Below are 25,333 nucleotides of genomic sequence, written 5' to 3'. Positions count from 1 at the left end.
AGTCCTGGGATTGAGTACCGCATGGGGCTGCCTGCATGGAGCCTGCTTTTCCGTCTGCCTGTGTCTCTGCCTCTCTCTCTCTCTCACTCATGAATAAATAAATAAAACCCTAAAAAAAAAAAAAAGAAAAAAGAAAAGAAATGAAAGATTGTATATTTTTCCTATTAATGTTTAATGATGATCGCTGATTTCCCTATTGTTATTTGGTGCTTGTAAATCAACCTACTTAGTAGACCAGAGTAATTGCTCTCCTTTTAAAGGATGCATTTTTTAACCTTTTGTTTGTTTTCTTTTGATAGAAGACTTTTCTGGTGAGATAAGTTATGATATTAATGAATGTGATTATGTAGTACTAAATAAACATGTCAACATTTGGAAGATCTGCATAACTCTGTGAATCAGTATTTTCTAAATGACCAAATGCATGATGGTACAAAATCATACATTAAGTAGAAGATACATTTAAAATGCAGGATAGATGAATGAATTTAATGTAAGAGTATGAAATGTTTATTAATATAGTTTCAGATTCCATATTGTAACTAATCCTTAAGAAACTTCCACTTGTTGAGTTTTGGTATAGTATTCAAGAAGAATATATCTAGAATTATTTGACAAGGCTATTAAAATACTCCTTTCTTTTTAAAGTACATATTTGAGTGAGGCTGGATTTTTTTCATGTCCTTCAGCCAAAACAACATATTGCAACATTGAATGTAAAAGCAGATATGAGAATTTAGCTCTTTTATTTTTATTTTTTTTTATAAATTTTTTTATTTATTTATGATAGTCACAGAGAGAGAGAGAGAGGCAGAGACACAGGCAGAGGGAGAAGCAGGCTCCATACACCGGAAGCCCGACGTGGGATTCGATCCCAGGACTCCAGGATCGCGCCCTGGGCCAAAGGCAGGCGCTAAACCGCTGCGCCACCCAGGGATCCCCTTAGCTCTTTTATTAAGCCAGACATTAAAAATATTTGCAAGAATGTAAAACAATGCCATGCTCTATTTCTTTTGGAAATCCTAGTGATTCCATTACAAATGTTTCTATGTTAACATGTAATAGGTTGGTTATTTTAAAATGAATTAATAAATATTTTTAAAATTTCTTGATTTTCATTTTTAATATAGTGAGTTTAACCCTTATAATTCATCCACACAGAAGCTTGTTGGTGTTCTCAGTACTTTTAAAGAGTGTAAGAAGTTTCCAAGACCAAAATGTGTAAGAACCTCTGGTGTAGTGCTTAAGCAGTGACTTAGAGCCAAATTGCTTAAGTTTGAAACTCAACTTGATTGTTTAAAAGCTCTGAACAGCACTGGGTGATATTCTATATGTTGGCAAATTGAACACCAATAAAAAATAAATTTATTAAAAAAATAAAAATAAAAGCTCTGAACAAGATATTGAACTATTTGCCTCATCTATAAAGTGCTGTAGTAGTAGACCTGGTAAGGTTGTGATATGGATTAACTTGAATATACGAAAGGTTCTTAGGATTTATATAGCACTTGACAAGCTATATAATTATCACCTGTTGAACACTGGTAGTGTGACATGTGTTCTCCTTTATTGATGCTAAATTTCTAGCTTTCTAGAGATTGGGTGTTTTGGGGTATTAACATGGTCTGTTATCAGTAGAGTCCAAGATACTTGCCACCTTTTCTGTAATCCTTTTTCCTTCAAGTCAGTGGTTCTCAATCTTTGCTGTGCATTCAGGTCACCTGGGGAGCCTTAATTAAAATAAATACCAAATACACAAGACCTCAAAGTGGACCTCAGAGTAGGGCCCAAGTATTAGTATTTTTGAAGCTCCCTAGGTGATTTCATTTCACAGATTGGTAACCACTGCTCTAGAGTCTGACCCTCTGCCTGGAGATTCTGTCTTCCCCTCCATGTTCTCCAATCAATTGGGGCCTATTTTTCTCTCACCCTCTTTCTACCACTGTGCCTGGAGGTGTTCTTCTTGCTCTTCAATGCTGCTGCCAAGGAGACTGTCATTCCCTTCTCCCTAAAATTCTCTAAATACATGATTGAATATTCATATAAATGATTATTCCGAGGCAGGCACCCTTTTGGTGGTACTCTACACCTTGCCAGTCCCAGTTACAGACCACCTCTGTTCTTGATTGTAACCATCCTGTTCTCGGACCACAGCTCCTGTCTTTCCAGTTCATTCTTTTTAGCATTTCTTCTCCAGCAATTCCTCCCTTCTACTGATTCTTCTGTTAGTATTTTTTTAAAATTTTTTTTTATTTATGATAGTCACACAGAGAGAGAGAGGCAGAGACACAGGCAGAGGGAGAAGCAGGCTCCATGCACGGGGAGTCCGACGTGGGATTCGATCCCGGGTCTCCAGGATCGTGCCCTGGGCCAAAGGCAGGCGCCAAACCGCTGTGCCACCCAGGGATCCCTCTTCTGTTAGTATTAATCAAATGCATTAGTCTTTTCATTCAACCCGTAGCACTAGCGTGGGATTAACTGCCAGTGTTACTGCCAGACACCTACTGATTGACCTAATTGGAGGAGCAAAACTTGCCCTAAAGAGCATCAGCCCACCAGGTTCTTATTCTATTCACTGCCCTTGAGCTTGCAACAGCCCTAGTTTCAATTTCTGTATTTTCTCTGTTTTAAGAATACCTAACTCCTGCCAAACCCAGGACCATTGGTCCTGCCACCCTTTCACTAATTCTCACCCCCCTTAGAAACTTGCTTGGCTTTTTCCTGGCTTAACGCCCATGGTCCATAACTATATTCATTCTTTTGCAAGCCCTCTAAGATCTTTGGCCTCTCTGTTGTGCTTTTCTGGCAAAGTCTCAGGCTTTGTTAAATACGAATTCCTCTCGATCCACTCCACATTTACACCCAGGAAAGACATTTATGCTAATAAGCCTCACTTATAAACCATACCTCTAACCTCAGTGGAGCTTTTAGCGCTCTCTGGAATTCCTCCTACATTTCTCCAGTCCATTTAGTCTACCAAATGACTCTTCTAAATGACTCTTTCACACTTTTCTTTTCAAACTTCCGGTATCCTTTCCTTCTTCCCATTTGATGACCTTCCTTCCTGTTTCAATGAGAAAAAAGAAGCTCCAGGGAGAGAACTGCCACAAGCTCCTGTCACTACACGGAACAGTCTGTTGGCACTTACACTCATTTATTTGGCTTTTCCTCCTGTTCCTGTGGATGGGTTCTCTGTGCTCATTGCTAAGGCCAGCCCTCTTGGAGATCCCATCCTTATCTACCCATTTGCTTTCTTTCCTCCTACTCTTCTGTCTCCCACCCCTACCTTATTTCCCCTCTTTCTCTACATGGACATTCCAGCAGGTACAGACATCTGAGCAAAACTTTCCCTTGACCCCACACTCCACACTAATTACCAGTTCAAATTGTCCTAACTATGTGCGCTTTCTACCCATTCTTTCTTAAATGCTTGACAGTTATATTTCACTTTACCGAAGAGCACCTGTTGAGGATGCTTTTGATGGGCATGTCAGTGGGCCCAGAGGTCAGCTCTCAGGCTTCCTTAACTCACCTTGTCAACACCATTTCTTTTTTTTTTTTTTTTAAATTTTTTTAAATGTTTGTTTATTTATGATAGTCACAGAGAGAGAAAGAGAGAGAGGCAGAGACACAGGCAGAGGGAGAAGCAGGCTCCGTGCACCGGAAGCCCGATGTGGGATTCGATCCCGGGTTTCCAGGATCGCGCCCTGGGCCAAAGGCAGGCGCCAAACCCCTGCGCCACCCAGGGATCCCTCAACACCATTTCTTACAGCTGATCACCTCTTTCTCCCTGAATCCTCCCTTCCCTAGGCTTCTGGGATGCATGCTGTATAGTCCTCAGTAGCATTTATGACCATCTGATTTATTTCATTGTTTGTTGTTTATTTTGGCCCACTAAAGTGTAAACTCCTGGAGAGCAAGGGCTTGGCTTGTTTTCTTTACTGCCTAGAACTGTGGCTGATGCTTAATAATAGACATTTGATACCTATCGTTGAATGAACGAATGTGAGCTTAAAAATGACTATTTACCGGATCTTATTCTACCCTCAGCTCTTCTCCTGCTCGTAAGCTACCATGGCCATTTCCTTCCTTTCTCTGAACCTTGCATTTTCTAATTTATTTTTCCCTCTTCTCTACTCCATTTCTAGCATTTCCAGTGTAAACCATCACCAGTGTGCTTACATTTCTGTGGTGCTCTGGTGTTTACAGAGCATTTATTTATATCTGGTATTATAGATGCAGATGGTCTGTGGATCTGGGTTGAATGATGCTAGCATAGAACGCTGGATTTATGTGCAGATTGAGAAGAAATAATATTATAAGAGAATAAGAAGGAAATTAATTCTTCTAGGGCTAAAAATGATGGTCTTCTAAGATATCTAGATTTCTTGCTTTAGTACTACGCTGCTTTACACTTTACTGTTTCTGCCTCATGATGGAATTCCTCCTTGATTTTTTGCAAGGATTTTTAGAAGGCAGGAGAATTCAGGAAGCTCAAAAGACCCTTCTAACTTCAGTTCTGAGTTTTATTGCTAATTAAATCTGTTTCTTTTAGATTTTCGTAACTCTTTTCCTCTGTGTTGATGTGCTCATGTGATACTGGATTTGTATCAGAATTCCTTTTTAATTGGTCTTTTACTTATGCCTTCTACAGAACCTTGCCTCCTGGAATCCTTCGAATCCTGAATGTCTGTTACTTGTGGTGAAGGAACTTGTGCAGCAATATCACCAATACCAGTGCAGCCGCCTCCGTGAGAGCTCTCGTCTCATGTTTGAATACCAGACATTACTGGAAGAGCCACAGTATGGCGAGAACATGGAAATTTATGCTGGGAAGAAAAACAACTGGGTAAGGTTTTTTGAGAATGGGGGAAAAAAGGAACTTCATCTGTAATAAAGTAATCAATTGAGATGTTCATTTATAGTAAACCCCAGCCATTTCCTTAGATATGGCTTTGGTTGCCTGTGTACTTTCTATAATTTAGAATTTGAAGGGACTTGAATGTTCATCTGGTTCATGGTATTCCTCAAAATTATACCTGGGGAAGTTTGTCAAACTTGGAGCCTCATATCCTCAGCTTCAGATGTTCATGAGTCAAGGATGACACCTGAGGACCTGCCTGTATAAAAGGGTCCTTTGGAGGTTCTGATGCAGGTCACACAGGCCATATACTTGAGACACCAACAAATGTCCCTTTTAATGTAGAACGTCTCTAGATTGCAGTCAGATAAGAGAGGTTAGTAACTGGAGATAGCAAGCTTGTATGGAACATTTTATAATCTCTTTTTATAATTTCTTGACTTCGTAGGATCTTTTAAAAATGCAAGTCGGAAAAACAAAAAACAAAAAAAACAAAAACAAAAACAACAACAACAACAAAAAAATGCAAGTCGGATCAAAGCTCTCCTCTGCCCAGAACTTAAATATTTTCTATTTTTCTTACATGGTAAAGTCAAAATCCCTCCAGTGAGGTATAAATGCTCTACATGCTTCCCATCACCACCATCCTCCACCCATCATTGCTTCTCTCACTTCATTTCTTACTTCCCTGTCTAAAAATTTTCAGCTGCACACCATATTAGCACCCTTGCTGTGCTGCAGACACACAGGAGTGCTCCAGCCCTAGTGTCTTTGTGTAGCTTTGTCTTCTCAGGCATATTTCTCCTAGATATCCTCATGGCTGATACCCTTCCTTTTTAGTTTTTACTCATGTGTTAAATTCTCTGTGATGCCTGTGTTAACACCTCCATTTTTTTTTTTTTTTTAAGTAGATTCCATGCTGGGCTCCCAGCGTGGGGCTTGAACTCATGACACTGAGATCAAGACCTGAGCTGAGATCAAGAGTCAGTCACTTAACCTGCTGAGCCATCTGGGTGCCTCAACACCCCCAGCTTTTTTGAACAACTCTTTTGAGATATAGTTTACATACCATAAGTTCACCTATTTTAAGTGTCCGATTCAGTGATTTTTAACATATTTGCCAAGGTGAACAACCACCCCTAAAATCCAGTTTGAGAATGGTTCCATCACCCTGATAAGATCCCTCATGCCCGTTTATGGTTAACCCTTTTCCTATCCCTACCCCAAGAGAAAGTAGTTTAGTAGTTTCTGAACTACTTTCTCTCTGTATAGATTTTCTTCATACAGTGGTATCATATAATATGTGGTCTTTTGTGGCTGGCTTTTTCACTTAGCATAATATTTTTGAGGTTCCTCCATGTCGTAGTATATATCACTGTGTTTTCTTTTTGTAGCTGAGTAATTCCATTGTATGGACATACCATATTGTGTTTATCCATTTACCTATTGATGGACATTTGGGTTGTTTCCACTTTTTGATTATTATGAATAATGCTACTACAAACATTCATGTGCAAGTCCTTATAATACCCCCACTTTGTAAAATATTTTATTTTTTTATTTGAGAGAGATCATGAGCAGTGGGGTGGTAGGGAGCAGACAGAGAGGGAGAAGCAGACTCCCCACTGAGCAGGGAGTCTGGCTTAGGGCCTGATCCCAGGACCCTGAGATCATGACCTGAGCCAAAGGCAGATGCTTAATGGACTGAGCCACCCAGGCCCCCTGCATAACACTTCTTTTTAACATCATATCTCATACACCCCCACCTTTATTCTGCTCTACATTGTTTTGCATTTTTTTAAACATACCATATAATTATCATGTTATATTAATATGTAGTGCTGCATAAAATAGCCATTCCAGAATTTAGTGCCTTAAAACAACAACGTTTATTACCATGGTTTTTGTCAGGAATCTGTATAGACCTTCTGTTTCTGGGTCTCTCATAAGCTGAACTCAAGGTACTGACCAGGGCTGCAGTCACCTCAAGGCTCAACTGGAGATGGATCCATTCTGAGTTCATTCATGTGGTTGTTGGTACCATTTAGTTTCTTGTGAGCCTTTGGATTGAGGGTCTTAGCTTATTTCTGCCTGCTGGCTGGGGTTGCCCTCAGTTCCTTGCCTCTTCACAGGGCCTCTCCACAGAGCAGCTTATAGGATGGCAGCTGGCTTCACCAGAGCAAACAAACAGGAGAGAGAGCTTGTGAGTAAGACAAGATGTAACAGTCTTTATGATCTAATCTTGGAAGTGACATCTCATCAGGTTTGCTGTGTTCTGTTTGTTAAGTCCAGTTCACACTTGGGAGGAATTACATGAGAATGTGAAGACCAGGGACCATTGGGAGCCACTTAGAAGCAACCTACCACACTTGTTTATTATGTTTTTTTATTTGTGTGTCTCTCCCCACTGGAATATAAAATTTCACAAGGCAGGGATCTCTGTTCTGCACACTGTTGTATCAGAAGTGCCTAGAACACCGCCTGCCACATTATTTACATTCTATGAACATTGTTGAATGAATAAGTGAATAAGCCTGAGTCTAGTTAACCTAGAATAACTTATTTAGGTTCCCTTCTCCATGTTAATTCTTTTAGGTGTCACTTAGTCTTTCTTAAGTTAAATATACCTTTTCTTATTTTATTTTTCAGCCTTTTTTTAAAGGACATGTTTCCCAAGGTCTTATACAAGATCGATGCCTTTGAATTAGTAGGTCTAAAATTTGTTGTTACAGATTGTCTTGGTCAGCTCAAGTTTTTTTTTTTTTTTTTTTTTAACTATTTTGTTTATTGTGGTAAAGGGCACATTAAATTTACCACCTTCACCATTTCTAAGTGTACAGTTCAGTAGTGTTGAGTATTTTCACATTGTTGTGCAATTGATCTCTAGAACTTTTTCATATTACAAATTTGAAACTGCCCAGTAAGTACCGTTCCCCTTCCTTCTAGCCTTTGCCAACTACCTTTCTACTTTCTGTTTCTATCATTTTGAGTCTTTTAGATTCTTCAGATAAGAGGAATCATGCAGCATTTGTCCTTTTGAGATTGGCTTATTTCATTTAGTAATGCCTTTGAGGGTTCATGCAGGTTGTAGTATATGATAAATTTCATTCCTTTTTAAGATTGCATAGTATTCCACTGTGAAGATATACATGTTTTGTTTTATCCATTTACTCACTGATGGACATTTGAGTTGCTTCCACCTCTTGGCTACTGTGAATAATGCTGCACTGTATAAGGATGTGCTAATACATCTGCAAGATCCTGCTTTGAATTCTTTTGATTATATCCCTAAGAGTGGGATTGCTGGATCATATTGCCAGTGCTATTTTTAATTTTTGAAAAACCTCTTTACTCTTTTCTATAATGGCTGCACCATTTTCAGTTTCCACCAACAGTGTGCAGAGTTTGGTTTTAAACTATTGATGATTTTGCAGCTTGAATCTATCTGTTCACATGGTTGGTAAGGAAAACTTTACTGAACTTAGTTTATCCTCTCGTCCTAGCATTTTTCTTATTAAATAGTCATCTTATTCTCCTCTCAAAAACAGATGTTAGGTTAATTTGGCATGACTTCTTGGTGAACCTGTGTTGTCTGTAGTGCTGATTGACTCATTTGAAAATGGGAATCACTGTCAAACTAATTGGTCTTTAGTTTTTAGGATTTTCCTTCCCACCCAATTTATCCTTTGAATATTAAGGCTGAATTTAAGTATATCCAATTTTTTGGCACCATTTCTGATCTAAAACATTTAAAAATTACAGTTGACCCTTGAACAACACAGGGTTAGGTACACCATCCCCGCCCCCACCCATGCAGTCAAAATCCATGTATAGCTTTGGACTTCCCCAGAACTTAACTACTAATAGCCTGTTGTTTGACCAGAAGCCTCACTGCTAACATAAGCACTCGATTAACACATATTTTGTATGTTATATATATTACATACTGTTTTCTTATAATAAAGTAAATTAGAGAAAATAAAATGTTACTGAGAAAATTTTAAGAAAGAGAAAATACATTTGGTCCTGTACTATATTTATTGAAAAAAATCTCCATATTAATGGACCCGTGCAGTTCAAACCTGTGTTGTTCAAGGGTCAACCTTATATTTATTGGCTCAGCTAATATTTGTAATCCATCTGGAAGTTGAAGTTCAAATTCATTTAAAGCATCTAGATAGTTTATAGTGTTTTGAAAACTTCGTACTTAATGTTGATTCTTTATTCTTCACTTAAAAAACCTACTGCTGTACTTACCTCAGTTTATTTTGATTTACTGTTGAATAATTTGTAAACACTAGGGCTGTGAGTATGAGTTCAGGGAAAGTAACTGAGAATCCCATAACAAGGCAAGGTGGACAGGTAGAGGTTAAGCTTATAGCAGAGCGGGCCTAGCAAGGGCCTAGTAGAAGTGGGAGCGGAGATTGCAGAAATAAAGAGGTGTACGGGTTGGTCACTGGTCAAGGGACAGAATATAAAGGTGTCTTAAGGGATGAAACACATTCAAACTTGGCAGACTGGTTCAGGAATGCATTAAAGAGCAATCTGCTAATAGATTCCAAAACTAGACCAAGAATCTGGACAATAAACACAGGACCCTGGCAGAAAGAAAGGAACTTGATTTTGAGCCGAGATTTTTTGATTCTGAGACTGTATGAGTTTCCTTTTGCTGCTATAAAAGATTACCACAAACTTAGTGGCATAAAACTATACAGACTTAATATTGTTATAGTTCTGGATGTCATAAGTCTGAAATGGATCTCCTTGGGCTAAAATCAAGGTGTCAGCAAGGCTGTGTTCCACTTGGAGACTCTGGGGGAGACTGTTTCAAGGTCCTTAAGAAATTGGCAGATACGCTCTCAGAGATATCTTGTGAAACTGTGGAGCAGCAGAAAGATCCTAGAAGACTGTAGAAAGTAAAAATGTGTTGGAGATTTTTAAAAGAAATTACACTCAGGTTTTAAGTGGATGATCTGCAAACATTTAAGTTAAAATGGAGGTAACTGGATGATGGGCATTAAGGAGGGCATGTGATGTAATGAGCATTGGGTGTTATATGTAACTGTAACTGATAAATTCCTGAACACTGCATCTGAAACTAAGTATGTACTATATGTTGGCTAATTTAAAATAAAAAAGTAGGAGGAGGGGCAAGACGGCGGAAGAATAGGGTCTCCAAATCACCTGTCTCCACCAAATTACCTAGATAACCTTCAAATTATCCTGAAAATCTACGAATTCACCCTGAGATTTAGAGAGAACACCTGGAATGCTAGAGTGAGAAGAGTTCGCGCTTCTATCAGGTAGGAAGACGGGGAAAAAGAAATAAAGAAACAAAAGGCCTCCAAGGGGGGAGGGGCCCCGCGAGGAGCCGGGCTGAGGCCGGGGCGAGTGTCCCCAGGACCGGAGAGCCCCGTCCCGGAGAAGTAGGAGCTTCACCAATCTTCCCGGGCGAAAAGGCGCTCGCAGGGAGTTGGAGCAGGACCCCAGGAGGGCGGGGATGCCCTCGGGCTCCCTGGGACAGTAACAGACACCTGCGCCCCAGGGAGAGTGCGCCGAGCTCCCTAAAGGGCTGCAGCGCGCACGGCGGGACCCGGAGCAGCTCGGAGGGGCTCGGGCGGCGGCTCCACGGAGAGGGGGCTGCACGGCCCGGGAGCAGCTCGGCCCGGGAGCAGCTCGGAAGGGCTTGGGCAGAGGAAGAGGCTCCCTGCGGAGGGGGCTGGCAGCCGGGAGCGCGAATCTGACAGCGCAGGACCGGGGGCACAGGGCGCCGGGACACAGCCCAGGATCCGGCCTCCCCCAGGGACAGGCAGAGGCCGGGAGGGCACAGGACAGCAAGGACGCTCCTGCCCAGAGCTGAGCAGATGAGCGGCCCCGCCCCGGAGCCTCCAGGCCCTGCAGACCGAGAGCTCTGGAGCTACTGTGGGAGCTGACTCCAGGGCTCCAGAGCTGGCCCCGCCACTGCGGTTGTTCCTCCTGGGGCCTCACGGGGTAAACAACCCCCACTGAGCCCTGCACCAGGCAGGGGCACAGCAGCTCCCCCAACTGCTAACACCTGAAATTCAGCACAACAGGCCCCTCCCCCAGAAGACCAGCTAGACGGACAAGTTCCAGGGGAAGTCAAGGGACTTAAAGTACACAGAATCAGAAGATACTCCCCCGTGGTTCTTTTTGTTGTTGTTGTTGTTGTTGTTTTGTTTTGTTTTGTTTTGCTTTTTGATTTGTTTCCTTCCCCCCCTTAATTTTCCTTTCTTTCTTTTTCTTTCTCTTTTTCTTTCTTTTCTTCCTTTTTTTTTCTTTCTCTTTTCTTTCCTTCTTTCTCTCCTCTCTTTTTCTCCTTTTCCCAATACAACTTGCTTTTGGCCACTCTGCACTGAGCAAAATGACTAGAAGGAAAACCTCACCTCAAAAGAAAGAATCAGAAACAGTCTTCTCTCCCACAGAGTTACAAAATCTGGATTACAATTCAATGTCAGAAAGCCAATTCAGAAGCACTATTATACAGCTACTGGTGGCTCTAGAAAAAACCATAAAGGACTCAAGAGACTTCATGACTGCAGAATTTAGATCCAATCAGGCAGAAATTAAAACTCAATTGAATGAGATGCAATCCAAACTAGAAGTCCTAACGACGAGGGCTAACGAGGTGGAAGAACGAGTGAGTGACATAGAAGACAAGTTGATGGCAAAGAGGGAAACTGAGGAAAAAAGAGACAAATAATTAAAAGACCATGAAGATAGATTAAGGGAAATAAACGACGGCCTGAGGAAGAAAAACCTACGTTTAATTGGGGTTCCCGAGGGTGCCGAAAGGGACAGAGGGCCAGAATATGTATTTGAACAAATCCTAGCTGAAAACTTTCCTAATCTGGGAAGGGAAACAGGCATTCAGATCCAGGAAATAGATCCCCCCCTAAAATCAATAAAAACCATTCAACACCTCTACATTTAATAGTGAAGCTTGCAAATTCCAAAGATAAAGAGAAGATCCTTAAAGCAGCAAGAGACAAGAAATCCCTGACTTTTATGGGGAGGAGTATTAGGATAACAACAGACCTCTCCACAGAGACCTGGCAGGCCAGAAAGGGCTAGCAGGATATATTCAGGGTCCTAAATGAGAAGAACATGCAACCAAGAATACTTTATCCAGCAAGGCTCTCATTCAAAATGGAAGGAGAGATAAAGAGCTTCCAAGACAGGCAGGAACTGAAAGAATATGTGACCTCCAAACGAGCTCTGCAAGAAATTTTAAGGGAGACTCTTAAAATTCCCCTTTAAGAAGAAGTTCAGTGGAACAATCCACAAAAACAAGGACTGAATAGATAATCATGATGACACTAAACTCATATCTGTCAATAGTAACTCTGAACGTGAATGGGCTTAATGACCCCATCAAAAGGCGCAGAGTTTCAGACTGGATAAAAAAGCAGGACCCATCTATTTGCTGTCTACAAGAGACTCATTTTAGACAGAAGAACACCTACAGCCTGAAAATAAAAGGTTGGAGAACCATTTACCATTCAAATGGTCCTCAAAAGAAACCAGCGGTAGCCATCCTTATATCAGATAAACTAAAATTTACCCCGAAGACTGTAGTAAGAGATGAAGAGGGACACTATATCATACTTAAAGGATCTATCCAACAAGAGGACTTAACAATCCTCAATATATATGCCCCAAATGTGGGAACTGCCAAATATATCAATTAATAACCAAAGTGAAGAAATACTTAGATAATAATACACTTATACTTGGTGACTTCAATCTAGCTCTTTCTATACTCGATAGGTCTTCTAAGCACAACATCTCTAAAGAAACGAGAGGTTTAAATGATACACTGGACCAGATGGATTTCACAGATATCTACAGAACTTTACATCCAAACTCAACTGAATACACATTCTTCTCGAGTGCACATGGAACTTTCTCCAGAATAGACCACATACTGGGTCACAAATCGGGTCTGAAGCGATACCAAAAGATTGGGATCGTCCCCTGCATATTCTCAGACCATAATGCCTTGAAATTAGAACTAAATCACAACAAGAAGCTTGGAAGGACCTCAAACACGTGGAGGTTAAGGACCATCCTGCTAAAAGATGAAAGGGTAAACCAGGAAATTAAGGAAGAATTAAAAAGATTCATGGAAACTAATGAGAATGAAGATACAACCATTCAAAATCTTTGGGATGCAGCAAAAGCAGTCCTAAGGGGGAAATACATCGCAATACAAGCATCCATTCAAAAACTGGAAAGAACTCAAATACAGAAGCTAACCTTACACATAAAGGAGCTAGAGAAAAAACAGCTAATAGATCCTACACCCAGCAGAAGACGAGAGTTAATAAAGATTCGAGCAGAACTCAACGAAATCGAGACCAGAAGAACTGTGGAACAGATCAACAGAACCAGGAGTTGGTTCTTTGAAAGAATTAATAAGATAGATAAACCATTAGCCAGCCTTATTAAAAAGAAGAGAGAGAAGACTCAAATTAATAAAATCATGAATGAGAAAGGAGAGATCACTACCAACACCAAGGAAATACAAACGATTTTAAAAACATATTATGAACAGCTATACGCCAATAAATTAGGCAATCTAGAAGAAATGGACGCATTCCTGGAAAGCCACAAACTACCAAAACTGGAACAGGAAGAAATAGAAAACCTGAACAGGCCAATAACCAGGGAGGAAATTGAAGCAGTCATCAAAAACCTCCCAAGACACAAGAGTCCAGGGCCAGATGGCTTCCCAGGGGAATTTTATCAAACGTTTAAAGAAGAAACCATACCTATTCTCCTAAAGCTGTTTGGAAAGATAGAAAGAGATGGAGTACTTCCAAATTCGTTTTATGAGGCCAGCATCACCTTAATTCCAAAACCAGACAAAGACCCCACCAAAAAGAATTATAGACCAATATCCCTGATGAACATGGATGCAAAAATTCTCAACAAGATACTAGCCAATAGGATCCAACAGTACATTAAGAAATTATTCACCATGACCAAGTAGGATTTATCCCCGGGACACAAGGCTGGTTCAACACTCATAAAACAATCAATGTGATTCATCATATCAGCAAGAGAAAAACTAAGAACCATATGATCCTCTCATTAGATGCAGAGAAAGCATTTGACAAAATACAGCATCCATTCCTGATCAAAACTCTTCAGAGTGTAGGGATAGAGGGAACATTCCTCGACATCTTAAAAGCCATCTACGAAAAGCCCACAGCAAATAGCATTCTCAATGGGGAAGCACTGGGAGCTTTTCCCCTAAGATCAGGAACAAGACAGGGATGTCCACTCCACCACTGCTATTCAACATAGTACTGGAAGTCTTAGCCTCAGCAATCAGACATCCAAAAGACATTAAAGGCATTCAAATTGGCAAAGAAGAAGTCAAACTCTCCCTCTTCACCGATGACATGATACTCTACATAGAAAACCCAAAAGCCTTCACCCCAAGATTGCTAGAACTCATACAGCAATTTGGTAGCATGGCAGGATACAAAATCAATGCCCAGAAATCAGTGGCATTTCTATACACTAACAATGAGACTGAAGAAAGAGAAATTAAGGAGTCAATCCCATTTACAATTGCACCCAATTCTTAAACCTAGGAAATTAAGGAGTCAATCCCATTTACAATTGCACCCAATTCTTAAACCTAGGAATAAACCTAACCAAAGAGGTAAAGGATCTATACCCTAAAAACTATAGAACACATCTGAAAGAAATTAAGGAAGACACAAAGAGATGGAAAAATATTCCATGCTCATGGAGTGGCATAATTAATATTGTGAAAATGTCAATGTTACCCAGGGCAATTTACACGTTTAATGCAATCCCTATCAAAATACCATGGACTTTCTTCAGAGAGTTAGAACAAATTATTTTAAGATTTGTGTGGAATCAGAAAAGACCCCGAATAGCCAGGGGAATTTTAAAAAAGAAAACCATATCTGGGGGCATCACAATGCCAGATTTCAGGTTGTACTACAAAGCTGTGGTCATCAAGACAGTGTGGTACTGGCACAAAAACAGACACATAGATCAATGGAACAGAATAGAGATCCCAGAAGTGGACCCTGAACTTTATGGTCAACTAATATTCGATAAAGGAGGAAAGACTATCCATTGGAAGAAAGACAGTCTCTTCAATAAATGGTGCTGGGACAATTGGACATCCACATGCAGAAGAATGAAACCAGACCACTCTCTTTCACCATACACAAAGATAAACTCAAAATGGATGAAAGATCTAAATGTGAGACAAGATTCCATCAAAATCCTAGAGGAGAACACAGGCAACACCCTTTTTGAACTCAGCCACAGTAACTTCTTGCAAGATACATCCACGAAAGCAAAAGAAACAAAAGCAAAAATGAACTATTGGGACTTCATCAAGATAAGAAGCTTTTGCACAGCAAAGGATACAGTCAACAAAACTGAAAGACAACCTACAGAATGGGAGAAGATATTTGCAAATGACGTATCAGTTAAAGGGCTAGTTTCCAAGATCTATAAAGAACTTCTTAAACTCAACACCAAAGAAACAAACAATCCAGTCATGAAATGGGCAAAAGACATGAACAGAAATCTCACAGAGGAAGACATAGACATGGCCAACATATACATGAGAGAATGCTCTGCATCACTTGCCATCAGGGAAATACAAATCAAAACCACAATGAGATACCACCTCGCACCAGTGAGAATGGGGAAAATTAGCAAGGCAGGAAACCCCAAATGTTGGAGAGGATGCGGAGAAAAGGGAACCCTCTTGCACTGTTGGTGGGAATGTGAACTGGTGCAGCCACTCTGGAAAACTGTGTGGAGGTTCCTCAAAGAGTTAAAAATAGACCTGCCCTACGACCCAGCAATTGCACTGTTGAGGATTTACCCCAAAGATACAGATGCAGTGAAACGCCGGGACCCCTCACCCCGATGTTTATAGCAGCAATGTCCACAATAGCCAAACTGTGGAAGGAGCCTCGGTGCCCATCGAAAGATGAATGGATAAAGAAGATGTGGTTTATGTATACAATGGAATATTCCTCAGCCATTAGAAACGACAAATACCCACCATTTGCTTCAATGTGGATGGAACTGGAGGGTATTATGCTGAGTGAAGTAAGTCAATCGGAGAAGGACAAACATTTTATGTTCTCATTCATTTGGGGAATATAAATAATAGTGAAAGGGAATATAAGGGAAGGGAGAAGAAATGTGTGGGTAATATCAGAAAGGGAGACAGAACATAAAGACTCCTAACTCTGGGAAATGAACTAGGGGTGGTGGAAGGGGAGGAGGGTGGGGGGTGGGGTGAATGGGTGAAGGGCACTGAGGGGGGCACTTGACAGGATGAGCACTGGGTGTTATTCTGTATGTTGGTAAATTGAACACCAATAAAAAATAAATTTATTAAAAAATAATAAAATAAAAAAGTAAAGATAAAAAAAGAAAGAAAAAAGAATGCAGGAGTCAAAACAACAGTCGGGTAATCAAGAAACAGTCATGGTAGTTTATTTTGCCCTTTTAAGGAAGGTGGATATTGTTGAGTTAGATTCTCTCTCTCTCTCTCTCTCTCTTTTTAATGATTTTATTTATTTATGAGAGATACAGAGAAAGAGGCAGAGACATAGACAGAGGGAGAAGCAGGCTCCTTGCGGGGAGCCTGATGTGGGACTTGATCCCAGGACCCTGGGATCACACCCTGAGCCAAAGGCAGACACTCAACCGCTGAGTGTCTCACCCAGGTGTCCCAGATTATCTCATTTTCAATAAAACATTCTATTATTCTCCCTTAGTATTCTACTGACTGTATGTTCCTTTCTTGGTTGGTTGACTCTATGGAAGAGCTACACCTAAAAGATTGGATATAACTCTTATTAGCCATCAGGTGTCTTGTGGAATGTCACAGTGCTTTTCCTTGACCCTGTTTTTTTGTTGTTGATCACTGTTTTATTAGGACATTGAAAAGCATGCTTTTAAAATTTTCTGATAATGTGGAGTTTGTAAAGGTAGTTGTTATGAAAGACTACAGAAATCCATTTAAAATGATTTTTATATTTTTCTGTACTGGAATGCTGCAGCGAAACCATAGATGCAGTTTGATAAGGCTAAATCAGTGCAGGACTGATGGGCATTCACGGAAAGTATACTCTGCTAGTTTCGGATAAGAAAGGCTGGACACAAGTCTCCGCTTTTCGTTCTTGAAGGTGTTAAAATCCAGTTCAGAAGACTCAACATAAATTTGTAAAAAATGAAATAGCAGTGCCGGATCAGTTGTCTCAAGTGGAAGTACAGCTCGTTTAAGAATTTAGAAGACCTGGTCACTGAGGAGTGAAGTGACAATGGAAAGCTGTCCCCGATGAAGTGGAACTGGCCAACGCCGTAAGGACAAGTGGACACAGATGGCAGGATGGGTAGTGGAGGTCAGTGGGTAATGGTTGGAGAATAACTTATGAGCATGACATCCATAGGGAACAAGAATTATAAGCACACATGTATGACTGGTTTACTTATCAGTAAATCACATTTCTCTCTCTCTTAAAGATTGATTGATTGATTTAGAGAGTGCTTGTGTATGCATGGAAGAAGGGAGGAGGATGAGCAGAGGGAGGAGAGAAAGAATCCTCAGACTCTCTGCTGAGTGTAGAGCCAGATGCAGGGTGCAATCCCACAACCCTGAGATCATGACCTTAGCCAAAATCAGGAGTTGGATGTTCAACCAACTGAGCCACCCAGAGCTCCACATCTGTTATCTCTTATTGGAATATTGAAGCATGAAGACTTTTTATATGAAATAAATTGATGTTTATTAATGAAAACATTAGTATGCTCTCTAAATAAAACACCATGAGATCAATACATCTTACCTGCCTAAGTGTAAATCCATTTATTTTGGTTCTCCTGATACGACTAGTCGATTTGATAAATACTCTCTGTAATGAATCTAAGACTATGCACAATTATTCAATACCTTTGTATTATAAAGTCCTATATTCTTTTGAGAGGATGAGGACTGCTTGTCTTTACCTTTGTCATCACTGAATATTTCCGTCTGCTGCATATATTAACATTCTTAACTTTCCATTTCTGCTCTAAAAGTGAGGCTCTTAAAAACCCAAGATGCCACTTCCATTTTACTGCCAGCTGGCAAAAGGAAAATTTTAATAGCCATGGAAAAGAGGAAGAGGGTTCTGATCTGTCAGCCTTCTGACAAGCCTGCTAATTTGAAATTCACTGTTCCCTCCATACCACCTCCAAGACAGACACTCTTCTTCCTCCTGCTTCAAACTTCATCTAGAAGGTTTTAGCAAGTGCACACTTGAAAGTAAACATTTTTATGCAAACCAAAAAACCCTTTATTCTCTGCTTTTGTCTTTTATGAAGTCATTTCTCTTCTTGCTTTGCCCATCTCCTTGAATGAGTAGATGTTAGTTTTGAACATTGTGTTCTTTGCCTATGGTGGTTTTATGATTTTTAGTAAGCACTGTTGTTTTTTTTAAATCTGGAGAAAACAGGTGATACTTTGGAATGCAAGGTTATATGTTTAGAATGAACAACTCTTATGTGCCTGCATGGTCAGAGTTCTTTTTTAAGGTATAGTTATTTATTTATGTAGAAATAACTCTAGACTCACAAGAGGTTGAAAAATAGTACACAGTTCTTGTGTACCCTTCACCCAATTTCCTCCAGTGGTTGCATTTTACATGATAGTACAGTATGGAAACTAAGAAGTTGACCTTGGCACAATGTATGTGTATACCATTTTACCACATGCATCATTTCCTGTCACTACCACTGCAATGGAGATATAGAATTATTCCATCACCACAAAGATCTCCCTCCTGCTATCTGTTTGAGCAGAGTTAGTTTTAAGATTAGAATTCTAATTTTGATGAATGCCACAATATAAACAGCTATGAAGATCATATATACTGTTTTGATAAGATATATCAAATTAAAGGTACATTATAAGTTTTCTCAATGGGTAAAGTATAAGGTGTCATTTTATATTACATATATATATCTACTGCCTTGCTGGCATTTCCTGCATGGGTCTGTTATATCTAAAGAACCATTGTTTGTTACTTGTAACAAAGCACAGTAAAGACATTTGTGATTTTTTTTCCTTTGGCTTTTAATTCCCAGAACTCAGAGTTGGTTTATCATACCTAATATTTTGATCAAAGACATTTTTCTTTCCTGCTATGAAATGAATGTTTTGAGATGTTCCACAACCACATATTTTCACATTTTTTACATATTAAAGAATACCAGTGGGTGATCTGTGAGATAAAACAGTGTTTTGGCAACATTTTTTTCCTTTTGTGGGAATTTTCTTAATAATGACATATATAATAGAGAATGTGAAGCAATTATCTTTTTTTGTTATTGTAGTTGACCCCAAATCCCAGTAAGAATCTAGGAATCTATGGCTTATAAATTAAGCTCTGGCAGCATTTAAGAATATTGTACAGAATAGAAAGGAGCCATTCCATGAGGAGCTCCTCATTTGAGTTAATGACCTAGACTTCTGTCATCACCTGCTGTGATGTGACATTTGAAGGGAAAGGATATGAAGTTTGTTAAAAAAATAAACTGAGGCATATTAAAATTTTTAAGAGCTTATTTGAGCAAACATCGATTCAGAGGGGTTAAGAGCATTCTGCTGATAAAAGCTTGGTGTTTCTCTTTTTGTAGAGAAGATACAGAAGCAAAGCTGGGGACTTAACTTGGCGATAGCCTAAGTGGTTGCACTATTTGGGAAAGCCCAGTTGGCTGTTTGTGATTGAGTGTTCTTAATTTTGAGGCATTTATAGGAAATGACTGGCTTAGATTTCAGTTTGCTTAAGTCAGCTACCACAGCATTAGAGCTACCTCAGTCTTGTGGGCTCCTTGTTTGATTACTTTTGTAACAGTAGGTGTCAGAGTGTGTAAGGTCCTTCAGAGCGGAGGCCAATACAGAAGAAATGTGTTGGAGAGAGAGTGATCTGAAAAGTGGAAGCTTCAGATTCTAATTCTATCATTAGTTTTATGTACATGTGACTATAGGTTTTCCCCACGTCACTTTCCTGGAGCTAACTCCCTTGTCACCCAACTTTGAGACAAAGATAAATTAGAACCTGTATGTGGGAAGCAAACAGAATTAAGCAAACATGGGGTTATGTAATACATGGTATTATTATCATTAGCATCCTCTTGTAAATAGTTGAGGGCTCAATAATTGATATGATATAGGGGCTCAATTATTGAGCCCCTATGATAGTAGGTGCTCAATAAATTCTAGGTTAGTGATTGTTCCTCTGTTATCTCTGAGAATTCTGTTAATCATAAAGTACCATATGTGGACTAGTAGAGGTTGATGTTGCTAAGATGCAGATAAGGAATGGAAAGCAAGGTGAAAAGGGAAAGTTACTTTTTAAGAGAGAGAGAGAGTGGTACTTATCTTTCCAGGAGCAGTTCTGATGGAGTCCTGGGCAGAGGAGAGCAGATTGCAGGATATCAGGAGTGCAGGTGGAGAAAAGAAAGTAAAGACCATAGGTTTCAACAGTTTTCAGAGGAAGAATGAATGCCATATTATCTGGAAGAGGCAGTGGGGTCCCGTGATCCCTCCCCACTACCCAGATGACGAGTATCAGCGTTCCTGTTAGGAAAGTTCCAAGTTCATGGTACTTGGTAGCTCAAGTAGATCTTCGGGTCTTTGTGACAGAGAGTATCTAACTTAATGTGGGGATTAGTATTAATGGAAGAATGTCTAGAACTGTGTGGTCCAATACAAGAGCTGCCAGCCACATTTATATGGCTGTTGAGCACACGCAGTGTTACTCTGAATTGAGATGTGTGCAAATGTAAAATACATACCAGAATTCAAAGAATTCATACAAAAATGATCTCGTTAACAATTTTTATATTGATTATATGTGAAAATGAGAATATTTTGGATATATTGGGATATAGTATTAAAATTGTTTTTACTTACGGTTTTAAATGTGGCTATTAGAAAATATTAAAAATCTTAAATTACATATGCATGTGTAGCTTACATTTGTGCATTGTATTGTCTTTCTCTTGTATAGAACTGGTCTAGGATGGTGGGAGGGGAGGACCAGAATGCTAAGAGGGATCAAAATATCTGGAGGGTCTGGAAGCATGTGGCCTTTTTGCCTTGGGCCATGAGGATGGAGTAGGTGTTCTGGTGATGCCTGTTAGCCATATGTAGCAGGGGATCCAAGGAGCTTCTCTCCTAATCCCTGCTTAATTTACGCTACTTGGGAGTTACACCCTAAAGGGATTTGATTTGTAGACTGGGATAAACTTGTGCGAAAAGGGTGTAGCGTGGTAGTCAGCTGTGTTATACATACTTCTAGGAACTGACAGATTTGTTTGTTTTTGTTGTTAACCACATGGAACTATTATGAGTTGAACATGATTTAAAATAAATGAACCCATGACAGGGGCTCACATTTTTATTATTTTTGTAATGGATTTGTTATATTGAATTTTGACCTGTATGTCAGTAGGAGTACTTAGGATCTTGCTCTAAGTAGTTTATATCTCAGGTTGTGACTTCATTCCCAAGAAGTAGTATGTGTGTGTAAGTACCTAAATTAAAGACATTAAAGGTGAATATGATAGCTTTTTCAATGTTACTGACATTATAAGGGAATTTTATTATTATTTTTTAAATAATAGACATACCATTAGGGAATTCACATTTCTTTTAGCAGGAGGGTGCATCACATGGAAAAGATCCAGTTTTATGAAAGCAGATGAGAGACACAAAGGAAATCCTTTGCCTGCATGTTACAGAGCAGCATCTGAGGAAGGACTGGAATCATATCCCTCGCTTTTGTTCGTGAGGCCACATGTTTGTTCTGAAACCTTGGGTGCCCTGCCCCATTTCCTAGATGACCATTTGGATGTAGGGAGCAGTCTTAACACAAGGACCTACAAGGGTCTTCAAAGGACCTGCTGCCCTGAGTTTTTAATGCTTTCTTTCCATGTAGTAAGAGGAAAAAGGCGAAGAATCCTGTCTTTGAAGCGTTCTATCAGGAAACCCCTCAGAGTATTTTATGGCTTTGGGAGAGTGTACACATAACTTAACCCCCTCACTCCTAAAAATGTTTCCTAGCTCTTCAGTTATTTTCAGTGAATTTATGGTACCACTAACTCTTTTACTATAAAGAAACGTGGAGGTATTGTTGATTAGTTCAGAAGGCACGGAAGCCAAACAGAATTCTTGCCTGGCTGTTCGGAGTTAGCACTGAGAAAGTGAAGTTGGTTTCCTTATGAGTAACTGGTGTGTCACACATCAGTTTTTTCTCATATTATCTAGCCAAGAGAATCAGAAAGTGGTAGGCAGAGAGAAAGTAAGATAAAGCACAAAGCGAGCAGAGATAAGCTAGGAGAAACTGCTGAGGGTATTAACATCTCTTGAACTGAGGCTGGCCTGCATTTTTAGTCTTAGGTTCTGTGAGATGCCTCATATCCTTTTAAGAAAGTTTGAAATGGAATTCCATCACCTAAGATGCAGAGTCCTAACTGAATTACTTCCAGAGCATCTGGTGAATATCTCTGTCAGAGCATCACATTATAGTATTTTGTTCATCTTCTCAGAGTGGACTTTAAGTTCCATGAGTACAGAGGCTCTATATTTTGTTTGTCTTGAGATTTCCATCACCCCATCTGCCACCAACCTGGCACTTGGCACAAGTAAATGTTTGTTGAATTAATGAATGAATGAATGCATGAATTATGAGCATCTCATTATGTATACTTTTAATTGCAAATTCCTTTTTAAAAAAGATTTTATTTCTTTATTTGAGAGAGAGAGAGTGTGTGAACAGGGGGAGGGGCAGAAGGAGAGGGAGAATCTCAAGCTGACCCTGTGCTCAACACAGAACCTGACCTGGGGCTCAACCCTTATGACCCTGAGACCACGACCTATGCTGAAATCAGGAGTTGGACTCTCAACCAACTGAGCTACCCAGGTGCCCCTGCAAATTACTTTTTAAAAATTTTTGAATGGGGAATAAATTCATATTCTTGAAAAATCAAAATCTTTGAAAATACATGTAGTGAAAAGTCTCCTGTCATTGTCCTGTGTCCACCCAAATCAGGGCCACCTTCTTTTTTTTCCTCTACTCCAGGTAAGCACTGGTATAGCTTTTTTCTAATATAGCTTTTCAGAGTTTCTGTATGCACAAATAAGGAAATACAAATATATATATATATATTTATATATATATTTTAATACAAATAGTATTTTAATACAAATAGTAATATATATTATACACTATGTTCGGCATCTTGCTTTTGACCTAATCATAGCTCAGGGACTTTTTTTCCCCAAATATAGAAAGCTCCTTTATTCTTTTACCTGACATTCTGGCCTGTCATTTTGCATGTGTTCAAGTATATCTTATTATCAAGTAAGATAAATAGCTAGAAGAAGAATTGCAAGATCAAAGAAATTGTGTGTTTATAATTTTATCTCTGAAATGCCCTCCATAAAGTTAATACTCATTTCTTAACCCAGCAGTGATATATGAAAGCAATTATTCCTCCACAATATTGTCAACAATGAATTAACATATTTGTAGATTTCTCTCAAGTTCCACTTTGCATAATGGCTCGGTAGCTCCTGGACCAACACTTTCACAAACAACAACTGTAAGTTCTGGACAGAACATAAAGACATGTGCCTGAAGATGCTGGATAGTGATTGAAATCAGTTAGATACTGGATAGGAGTTGATACTTGGAAGAGGAGAAGGCGGAGTTTACCGAACAAAATCAAAACATCGAATATACATGGAAATGGAGTACTGGAGTGAGAGGAAGGAGGGAAATATTTGATAAAATAATGCTAGATATTTCCAAATATAGTGAAAGACATAAATTTACAGATTCAAGAATCTCAACAAATCCTAACCAAGAAAAATGCAAGTCAGAATACTGAAAACCAACATAAAGAGAAAATCTTAGGTGATCACAGGAAAATGACTTTTTGTAGGTGAGCAGTTATTTGAGTCAACACTGATTTGTCATCAAAAACAGTGGAGGTGAGAACACAGTGCAGTGTTATCTTTAAAGTGCTGATTTCTGCCACTCTGGTGAAAAATGATACTCAGTTTAGTTTTAATTTGTATTCATTTTGTTATGAATGAGGTTAAGTACTTTTTCACGTTTAAGAGTTTTTTGTATTTTCTATATATTCGTTGCCTGTTTTTGTCTTGGATTTTTCATCTTTTTTTCATTAAGGTCATTAGCTTGGATGATAGAGTTGCAAATATATTTTCCTCTGTCAGTTGTTATTGACTTTGCTGATGGTGGTTTTTTGCCATCCACAAAATTTTTATATTCAGGCTACCAAATTTACCTATCTTTTCCTTTTTGGCTTCAGAATTTAAAGTCCTATTTGAAAGGCATTCCTTAGTGTTTTCTTTCTTATGCTTTTAGTTTTGTACACTGAAATTCTTAATCTACTTGGACTTTATCCTCATATATGATGTGAAATATGGATCTAACTTTATTCCTAGGTGGCAGTTCAGTTGTCTCACATCATCAGTCATACACTAAATGTATTTGGCCTTATTTCCGGACTTAACTTTTCTGTTTGTTAACATCAGTATCACCCTCCTGTAATTACTGTGTCTTTAGTCTCTGCTATAACTAGCCCCTCTCATTGCTTTGCTTCTTTGAAGTTTTCCTGACGGTATTAATTGTTTATTTTTCCATATGGTCTTATGACTTGGCTTTCTAAGAGTTCCCTCAATGTAATGAACCCCAAAGCCTAGACAGGTCTGGTCTTCCTGAAATATCAGAGCACTTTGCTCTTTCTTGGATAGATTTTTTACAGGTTGTAATTTATAGCAGCATTGTTTTGATTAATGTCTGACTCACCTGCTAGATGATAAGCCCTAAGAGGGCAGGGGCCTCTTTTACTCATTATATTTGGAATGCCTTATCTAGGGCCTGACACTTTTTAGGTTCTTAATCCATAGTAATGAATGGGATGAATGGATCTTGAGTCTTGAGGTTGGCCTCTGACTCTTTATTACTCTTTGAGTGGCTGTGGGCAAATTTCTTGACTGTTCTAAGACCAAGTTTTCTCATTTCTGAAATAGGTATAAGGGAATTTATATCTTTTGAAAAGGGTTTTGGGATAATTAAATAATATACTTTAGAAAACAATTTGTAAAGTGTGAGATATTATGAAATCCTAGTTAGACTGACTTTGGCTTTCCTTTTCACATATAATGGGAAATTATGTATTTGCCAAGGAACAGGCTATAGATGGGCTACAGACTTGGGCTATTGGTTGTTAGAGTCCATTTGAAGAATCACGCTTACCCGACTGTCACCCTGTGAAAGCTGTAGTCATTCTTGAGTGTTTCTTCACTTTTGGCTATCTAAGTGGTAGAAGCAGTCAGTTTTGTATGACAGCTTGTTTGTT

General features: G+C 39.3%; 1 protein-coding gene across 9 annotated transcripts in view; it reads left to right on the top strand.

Annotated features, from left to right (window-relative positions):
- BABAM2 (BRISC and BRCA1 A complex member 2) overlaps positions 1–25,333 on the top strand; it is a 402,709-nt gene that overhangs the window by 114,244 nt on the left and 263,132 nt on the right. For all 9 annotated transcript variants that reach the window (XM_072771368.1, XM_072771367.1, XM_072771365.1 and 6 more), the window contains exon 5: positions 4,655–4,849. In XM_072771368.1, the coding sequence (XP_072627469.1) occupies positions 4,655–4,849 (195 nt within the window). The remainder of the gene's footprint in view (positions 1–4,654; positions 4,850–25,333) is intronic.

This window comes from Canis lupus, chromosome 12 (assembly GCF_048164855.1).
Source record: "Canis lupus baileyi chromosome 12, mCanLup2.hap1, whole genome shotgun sequence".
Lineage (NCBI taxonomy): Eukaryota > Metazoa > Chordata > Mammalia > Carnivora > Canidae > Canis > Canis lupus.
The sequence above is the reverse complement of the archived record's forward strand: the minus strand, read 5'-3'. Positions and strand labels throughout refer to the sequence as shown.